The 9911-nt window shown below is 36.3% G+C and overlaps 1 protein-coding gene across 1 annotated transcript; it reads right to left on the bottom strand.

The window, feature by feature from the left end:
* Positions 1–5755: 5755 nt before the first annotated feature.
* On the bottom strand, positions 5756–9704 carry LOC115442270. The gene is made up of 5 exons (XM_030167282.1): positions 9560–9704; positions 8733–8897; positions 7889–8013; positions 7272–7397; positions 5756–6004 (listed from the first exon to the last, which is right to left on the bottom strand). Exons 2-5 carry the CDS (start codon positions 8886–8888, stop codon positions 5809–5811), a joined length of 603 nt encoding a protein of 200 aa, XP_030023142.1. The 5' UTR covers positions 8889–8897; positions 9560–9704; the 3' UTR covers positions 5756–5808.
* Between the last annotated feature and the right edge of the window lie 207 nt (positions 9705–9911).

Raw genomic sequence — 9911 nt, 5'->3', positions numbered from 1 at the left:
CCGGCATAATAATGTCGACTGGCAATAATCACCTCTCGTTTATCCACACTATCTGGACCCGATTCCACTCACCATCAGATGCAGAAGGTTCATTTTGCCGTGCACAATAAAAAATATAACGATCGGTTGCACAATACAACGTGCACTAAACCAATGATGCGATAAGTGATAACAGTGATAATTGTTATTATACATGATCGCATGCACTTCCGTGTTGAGCGCATTAACTGCGAACCTAAACTTATAACTATTAAATGAGCAATAATAAAACTATTTTGCAGATTTTATCGCGGTTCTTATATTATAATTTTCTCCCGACGCGACGCGACGTTTCGAAGACTGCAGCCTTCGTGGTTACGGGGCGGACCGAGGTGTTTGGTCACCCGAAAAGTCAAAGTTACAATATCTAACCAAATTTTACAATTTTCTTTTTTAAATTTAGCTGTTGACGTTCCTATCTACGCAGAATGAGCACATTGATTAATTCTACACGTGCAATAAGGAATAGAGAATTGTATCGAATTCTAATCCGTAGAAAGTGTTCTAAATTTAAATTTCTAATTATGCTGTCTTGATACTGACGTTTTTGAAATTACTTATTTAAACTAATTAGCTTGATAATGGTTAGAAAACTAAGGCTACAATATAGAAAAACATATTCATCAGCCTAGAGCTTATAATTGTACTCAGTGCTTCTTTAATCGGCAACTATCAGTTGCTTATCAGTTCGCTTTTGCTAAAACGCTTCGAAAGCATGTATTACGGTTAAAAACTGCCCACGTTTTCCACTCCGAATCAGTCAAGACTTAGTTGCAATCACACGGGAACGCGTGACGATATGGGACAGGAACCCAGGTGCTTTTTATGAAAAAGCGGCGAGCGGTGACTGACAAAACGTGTGTGTGGCTTCTGAGTTTTGAACGTTACATACTAAAACGATAAGACCGCAATTTGTACCACTGGTATTTACATTATTTCCACCATGTATACACATTTGTTATTTCTTTATTATTAATTATGGTGAACAATAAAGTTTTAAATAAACATATACAGTACGTTGTTTTATTTCACACGTCGTTTTGTAACTAATAGCGGTTTTTAAATCAGCTGCGGGAGAAAAACGCTAGTGCGTTCGCTTGCATTGATATATTGAATTAGAAAGGGACGCGGCTATAATACGCGCGCGATTAACCGTAGTGTTTAAACGAAAGTAATGAGGATGGAAGTAGATTGGGAAAAGACCAATCTCTTCTACCAAGCTTGATCGTACAAATTCATGTCTTGAATCCACCAAGATCTACGAAGAACGGTCGGTCTCAAAGCAATAAGGACTATAACAATTAATTGCAAATGACAAACTGAATCTTTAAAAAAAATAAAAAAAATAAAAATGCTTTATTCATTACGTAGGCGAACATAGTTGCACTTATGATAAGTCAAGGTACATGAGAATATTCAATTATTACTTAATTAGATTAGCTTATATAAACAAAGACAATAAAATAAATGAAAAATATAATTGGTAAACAAAGAAGCCAGCTCGGGCTGGCAGGGAAGAAGAAATAAAATTATGTATGTATGTATTTTTAAATAAGCAATAAGGGAGAAACGCGTCGCGATCCTCACCGGTGAGGACAATAAAAGCCCTAACCTAGCTAACCTACCAGCCTTTCACTAACTACCTAAGCGATGACTACCCGAAGAAGAAAGGCAGAAAGAAACTCCGGGCTTTATTTTTGTCATCAATTGCCATTCTTTTATAATATTGTTATTAAATATATATATATTTTTTAATAAGTCTTTTCTATACAAAGTCTGATTAATTATATAAGCTAATACACGCACATCACCGTAAAAGTGCGGAGAAAATCCACATAAAAGTATTTAGCAATAACTAAAAATTAACGAAAAAAAAACAATACTAAAAAAATTATAAAAACTATGAAACAGTCAGTGTACAGCGTGCATACGCCTACATTTACAAACATAATATTTTCATTTAATATTTTGTCATTGTTTGATTATAAATTTTAAGGCTGGTGCAACAATATGATCGGTCGGTCGTCTATTATACATTGATAATTCAATGAGTCAATATAAAATAAAATATGTCACGTAAATTTAAAACTGTTACCTTTATGATGCTATCTTCATAATCTTCTTACGTAGGTACTCCACTGATATTCTGACTAATATTTATATCTGACTTCTATTAAAGCAAACCAAAGGGAAAACTAGTATCAAGCTGATGATTCATTTTACTGATAACGGCCAAATTTGTCCCAAGTACGAATTATTGGCAACCGCTCGTTTCTATACTCACCAATGACTATTATATAACAAATATTTATGTCTGTTTGTTATTTATTTTGACGCACGCAAAGGCATGCGATTTTCATTTCCAGTATATCGAAATATTCAGATGATTTGACCGTCACGATTATTTATTTAACTGAATGACGGGACGCACGCTTGGTGATAGGTATCACTTCTGGCCAAATATTTTCAGAGCAAATAGGTAATGAGGAAGTCGATTACCTGGTGTTGAGTGACCTCTATATATAGTTATAATAGATGTATTCTTTGTCAATTATCGCTTGGTTTAATGGTGAAGTAAAACATCAGTATACCGGTGTCTCGGAGGTGTAGTTTATATACGACTGCTGAGCTGCGGTATCGTGTTCGATTCCCGAGTCGGGCAGAGTGTTTTTTCTACTCAGTTTAGAGTATGGAATTTGTGTCGGATATAGCGATAGGTTCGGCTCCTATCACATCACGGAACGGAATACGCACGCCGAAAAGTGGGTGCACCCGTTGCGCCTCTGACTACCCCTTCGGGGATAAAATATATGCGCGTGTGTGTATGTATGTGTATGTGTGTGTGTGTGAAAAAGGTCGTGAGGAAACCTATACTTATTTCTAATAATTTTTTACATGTTTTTTTTGAGATATGTTAAGTCTGCCCTTAACAGACCAGCGTTAAGAACTAAGGTCTTTATCTTCACAGTGGTAGTAGAGGAGGACACCCAAATACTGGGTTAGTAAAATATTGTTAAGGTCCCTCCAAATGCAATTTTTGTGGGCTAGGTCTCCACACCGAATGCATGGAGGGACATTTGTCGCGGCTCTAGGTATACCGTTAAGCGTGTATACCTCATGGTTACCAATTCCTTAACCTTTCTCCCAGTCTTTTTACTCTTTTTGTGTTTATTTTTAACAAGCATTTAAATATACAAATATTGTCACAAATTTTCACATTTATAATATCTATACTAATTTATAAAGTTGCTGAGTTAGTTTGTTTGAACGGGCTAATCTCAGGAAGTACTTAACTAATTTTGAATTATTTTCACTAATAGGTAGCCACATTACCCCTAAATGCTATAGCCTAATTTTATCCCGGGAAAATATTTATCCCGGAAAACATTTCACGCAGGGGAGCCGCAGTAATGACATATAACTGTTCTTGACTATAGATTACAAATTACAATATACGTTAACAAAACATGTATATTGTATAAGAATATTACCCGCTGATTACATGTCAAAGTTCATAGTAAATTGCAATCACAATATTGTAACTCAACGTAGACCTAAATAAGTAGACAATTACGTCATAGAAAATTAACTGGGCAGGTCATTCATGTGGTAGACTGCATTTACTGACAAATTTTTGCTAACTTTTCAAATAATTATTCTGATTGGGTTTTTCCATCTTAAAAAATACTCAGTCGCAGCTCGGAGTCAGGAAGTTAGCGGCGTGATACTTCCGTGCCTCGGAAAGCACGTAAAGCCGTTAGTCCTGCGCCTGATCCTTCTCCGGTCATGTCGGAATGCTGTCTTACCGGACTATGAGAAGGAACAGAGAGTGCACCTGTGTATTGCACACACACTTGTGCACTATAATATCTCCTGCGTACTTGGCTGACCTCCGTTGAGATTGAACACCTTGGCCGAAATTCTGTAGGAAGAAATTGATTCATTGACGTAGATACGGATTTAATAGCAGTCACGGAATTCAACGAAATCCATGCACCACGGAAGGATTTTTCTAGGGTTGGTAAAGACGTTTTTAGGGTGGACATTGCCGATCCTTGTTATAAATATTTATTTTCATAATAATACTTATGTAATAATATGAATTATGCAGTATTTAAAAAAGTATAGAAACTAATTAAAATGTTAAAGCATTACGCAAACGCACCATAAAAGAACTAACATTGAAATCTATCAACCAATACAATTGAAAGCATTTATGAAAACTCACAAACGTGTGCTATCCGTTGGTATACTATATACATAAATGGCCTTATGTTTCAAGTATAATTATGATTATGTCATCCTTTACTTTGTACTTATCTTTATTTATAAAAACAAATTTAGTGTCACATCGTTGAAGCACGTATATACTATAATGCTGTAACTAATTTGATGATGTTTTGCTATTCAATTAGTTACGAATACGTTATTTGAAATAGGCAACAAAATAAGAAGATATAATTAAAAAGAATTGTTTTACATAGAAACAAAATGATTGCCGATTGTTTTCTTCTTCCGATAAGTACAACGTTATCCGAATATAATGTCTAACAATTAGAAAATGGATTATTGATATCTCGAATGCCTCAGTACTGCAGTAGTATATATAGGTTCCCTCACGATGTTTTTCTTCACCAAAGTGACTGGTAACGTAACAAATCTTCGGAAAGTCGAAGATGACTTGTGTGATTGAACCTGCGACCTCCAGATCAACAATCCGTGCTACTTCTCACTAGGCTATCACTGTTTAGGTCGATGAGTGACCTACGTTAATTTCATATTTGTTTAATACAATGTCGCATACATTATTTAGTAGCAATGTATTTAATTTATTTGTAACTTCCTCTCCTTCGAGCGTATGGACAATTGTGTCAATATCGTTGTGTGAAGTCATTCTTTGGACGTGGCAAGCAGTTATTCATAGAATTTTGTTATTGCCTAAAATATACGATTGAAAAGCCATTTCAGATTTAAAAGGAAGTGTGAAACGCTCTTTTTACAGTATTAAACATTATATTCGCAATAGTTACAGAATAGTTAATGACTGCCTCGGTGGCGTAGTTGTATTGCATGTCCGGTACAATAGCGCTCTGAGGTCCTGGGTTCGAATCCCGGGTCGGGCAAAGTGATATTTGGGTTTTTCTGCTCAGTATCAGCCCGGAGTCTGGAATTTGTGCCCGATATGGCGATAGGCTCCGCCCCCTATCACATCATGGGACGGAACATACTTGGCGAAAAGTGGGTGCCCTAGTTGCGCCTCTGCATACCCCTTCGGGGATAAAATGCGTGATGTTATGTATGTATGTACAGAATACAATTTTAGATAACTTTTGACTACGTGCAACCAGAGAATATACAATAGTCGTGCCGTGACATAGCCTCTTTTCTGCTAGCCCGCCCGCACAGCCGAATATTTCCGGAAACGCCCGCTGTCATCGGCTAGAGCAGCGGCGCGTAACAATTTACACCACTACTTAATAGCGAAGCAGGGTATTTCGTAAAACAAGTTCTGGAATTATGAGTAGTTGCTACTCGATAAAGATATTTGTACCTATATATATTTATGTATGGCGTGATGGCCCAGCTCGATTGGGGTAGTACCGCTGTTTTACATTAGCAACTTGAAGTGTGAGCTTGTTTGATTTAATGGGGTGAGAGATTTCCAAAGGCGGAAACAAAATTATCTCTTTCTTGCATTCAGTTATTAAAAGAAAGATTCAAGCAGTTACAAACTTTATTAGCATATCTACAGAATCGAGTCTGGTATATTCATCCAATCATGGCAGCTTGGTACATGGATAGGAACAGGAATCCCAGGGCATACACTACGAGCACTACGTCCATGGTCGCAGCGAACACTTCGCCAGCGAAGCGGTCACGAGCCACTCTCTGAATGTGTGCCTTGGCCCGGGAACACATGAGGGTCAAATGGTGGAAGATGACTTCTGCTGCATTGGCCACGGTACTAGGATAGAATAAAATAGAATTTTGAAAAATACAAATATAATAATTTGCTATGAGAAGTCGCGCGAAGAGCAAAGTCGTTCGTCGAAAGTAAAGTGCCTGCAGAATTAATCATAGCAATGTTTCGTAAAACAAAATTTTGCATAAACTCGTAGGCATAAAATATTTTTAGGATGTATCATTTATAACTCATAAGGTATCCAATAATAATATATTTAGAATACTAGAAATTATATTTTCGTTCACAGAATCTTACTAGATGTCGCTGCACTGTTTATGCATTATCTGCATCGCAATGTCAAAATTCGCATTAGATTTATGACTACGCATCCTTTGCGTGTTTGCTTTGGTTTATCCCGTCACCCCTACGATGTTTCAGCCTCGATGGTATATTCTCTTACAAGATGTAAATATACCGGGAGATTTACCGCCATTGCGGTTTTTCTGAAATTCACCAGAGGAGTGAAGTTAATTTTTGTGGGCCCTGTCATGGGGCTCTAAAATGCCATTCTTTAGACTTAGCTTAAGCAAGTCACAAAGAAATGTATTCTCAAATCTCAAGACTGATAGAATATTAAAAATAATGATAAGGAAATGGAAAATATTGATTCTCAGATTGTCTCAACGGTTGAACCTCGACGACTCAAATTCAATATTTCTAGTAACGTTTTTATTATCTCCCATCTCAACTAGCTGTTGTATGCATCTCCGCTCGTTTTACCACTCCCGGTATAAAAGTCCAGTTGGATAAAAAGTAGCTAATACACATATTAGATTCACGAATCAGAGACATTATTCATCTGTTGGTCAAAATTCATTCATAACAATATAAACATCGAAACATTTATGACATAATATTATTATCTTCATAAACTAAATAATAATAATATAGCCTTTTATTCCGATCAACTTACACTGATATAATATCAAAACAAAGAAAAAGATTTTAATCTTCATAAACCGACACATTTTAAAAACTGCTATTAAGTATAATATTAAATTAATTCTATTGTGTTAGTTATAGGGAATTATTAAACTATTACTTTGTCTCAAATTATTTAAATATTCAAGTAAACGCTTCACTGTCACTAAGTATAACTGCCATCTACTGATAATGTATGTTATATTATTAACAAAATTGTTGAATAGCACCATCTATTCTTAAAGTACGGAATATAAAACCCACGACGCACACAACACATTAATTTGTTTATCAGTTGTATCAATAGATGGCGTTAGATAATGTAAAATATACCAACTCTAAGTACCTGGGCGTGCATCTCAGGGTCATCACGCAGTTGTGCACGCTAAACAGTGGTAGGATCATGGCGACAAGATACCACAAGCTGTTGGAGCATGTTGACGTCACGGGCATCCGTTGAGCCACCCGCGCTCTAGAACAAGTACTTTAAATTTGTATCTTCAATTCCATCATAACTAATAATGCAAATTCTATTATTGTAATTTTATTAGACTGCGACGGGGGTGTAGATGTATAGCATGCGCGGTACGACAACGTTCTGAGGTCCTAGTTTCGAATTCCGAGTCGGGTAACGTGATATTTGGGGTTTTCTGTTCAGTATCTGCCCAGCGCGGCGTTTGGAATTTGTGCCCAATATGTGCGATAGGCTCGCTCCCTATCACATCATGGGACGGAACACACATGGCAAAAAGTGGGTGCCCTGGGTGTAAGTGTAGTATCACCGTATATGAGGTGAGGACGGGCAGGTCCTAAACTAAATTTCCAGCTCGGGAAATATTACAGTTGTGCATAATAATATCATGTTAATTAATTTTTGATATCCCTACTGTTTATGGACAGTCCTCTTATTTAACATTACCGTTGAGAAAAATTATAGAGGCTATTTTAAAACATAAAGTTTACCTGCTGCCCTGAGTTCCTGTAGGCCTGGACGGGGGCGAGGTGTGGGAGCCATTTATCCAGCGCTCCACGTCTCCACTCAGATCACTCACGTCGCTGGCCAAGATGTACGATGAAGACGATATCACCTAGAAAATTCTCGGTAAAGATCAACATTTTTTGACACCACAATGGCACCAGAAACTGGGAGCTAAATTGACACTTTGGACATTTTTAAGTAACTTTCTTTATTGGTAATAATGACACTGAGATGAATCAAATACACTAGTTTGTAGTGCATCCAATATTATACCTCAGGCTACATCTATTTCACCAACGTACTTTACTCCAAAACTATTAATTTATTTATTGGATAAGGATTACTAACGGAGTTTACAATAATTCTTATAAAACATACAAATATTTATAACTATAATCACTTACGTAATTGTAACTCTCGTTAGAAGTAATCACAGCATCAGCGAAGCGGACAGCTTTGACAGCCGTGTGGGTAAATAAGAGATTTTTGACTCGTTTACCTTTAAGGCTATGTAACGTTACCAATTATACTAACTTATATACTCTGTTAACGTTACTAATGTCCTTCTAATTAGTCTGTGGTTATAATGTGTAATCAAAGCTGTCCCTCGATAAGAACACCCGTAATTGCAAAAATACAGATATGTCCCTGTATACGAAATAGGACCCATTGACCTTATCCTCTTTTTTATTCCAATAAATATGTCGGACATCAGTCTGCTTTTCCTCGCGAATAAAGTGGTACGGCATATAATCATAGAATACGGAAATTACTTTATGTGGTTACTTTCTTCGCCTTATCTCAACCTTACATCAAAATTCAACAAACCTTTTCCGAAGACTCGGAGTTTTTCCTCGAGAACGTCTCCGAAGATGTGTCGGTTGGTAGCTCTTGGATTGCTCCATCGCCGTGGACATCTGTGGTCCCGATACTGTTAGAAATGATGCGGTCTTCACCATAATTCGTGACTACAGCAGCAGCCATGATGATTATCTGGAAAGGAGTAGGGATGAAGGTATAATATTGGAGTTGAAAGTCTTACAGTGAAATTTGGCTGTGGTTATGTTCGTCTGGCGTCATCTTTATTAAGAATGGATTGAGCGTATAGACTGAGCGTATTATGTGTGCTAATTTGAATTTGACAGAAAAGTGTCAGAGAGAAACCGATTATGCGGCCCATAAGTAGAGTACATCTATATTTTTTTTGAATTTGTTGGGTTTCGAGCGGCGAATTAACTAAACTTAAAAATATAACCCGCTATATTTTGTTGTGCATTTTATCCGTACCTTACATCTGGCTTTTTTAGTTGTAAATGACCCCATGATGAAGGTTAAAAAATACTTTTTGCAGTTCATAATTTTATCTCATGTTTAACTTTGGATGGAAATGGAAAAATATATTTTCACACTCTTATCAAATCCAATCCAAATCCTTCCTATTCTGTCATTTCGTTGCAGGTTAAGATCAATAAGTGTCCCCTGAGCCAAGTTAACCTTCACCGCTCGGTGTCATAAATGCATGCCACTGCCGATCCTAGCTTACAGGAGTTGTAGAGGTGGGTGTGAAGACGAGATAGTCCCGTTTATAGTTTTTTGAAAAGGCCACCGGGTTAATAAAATTGATAAAACAAGGGAAAGTAGCATTATGTACTTACGATTTAGACAGTGCTGGGCATATTTTTTTTCTTAGTACACGCCTGTTTGTAAAGGCATGAGCTAGTTTCTATACTTATTATTTTTCATAACATATTTGTGTGGTTAAGTTTTTTTTGCGTCCATTTAGAATTTAGTGTCACTGTGAATTATTCTTTCAGAAATTATGTTTTTTTTATTTCGTATAGAGGTTACCTGATATCTATTTAGAACTCTTTTATAAATAAAAATATGAATTATTCTTGAAGAGTCAAAGGTATAGCGGAATTTGAAATACTTATAATTTTTATTAACTAATATTATAAGATATATTTTATCTGGTATTAAATTAGTAAAAATACTATTTTCATTTAT

The sequence above is a fragment of the Manduca sexta genome, chromosome 21 (assembly GCF_014839805.1).
Source record: "Manduca sexta isolate Smith_Timp_Sample1 chromosome 21, JHU_Msex_v1.0, whole genome shotgun sequence".
NCBI lineage: Eukaryota > Metazoa > Arthropoda > Insecta > Lepidoptera > Sphingidae > Manduca > Manduca sexta.
Note: the sequence above shows the minus strand (reverse complement) of the source record. Positions and strands in the feature narration are given on the sequence as shown.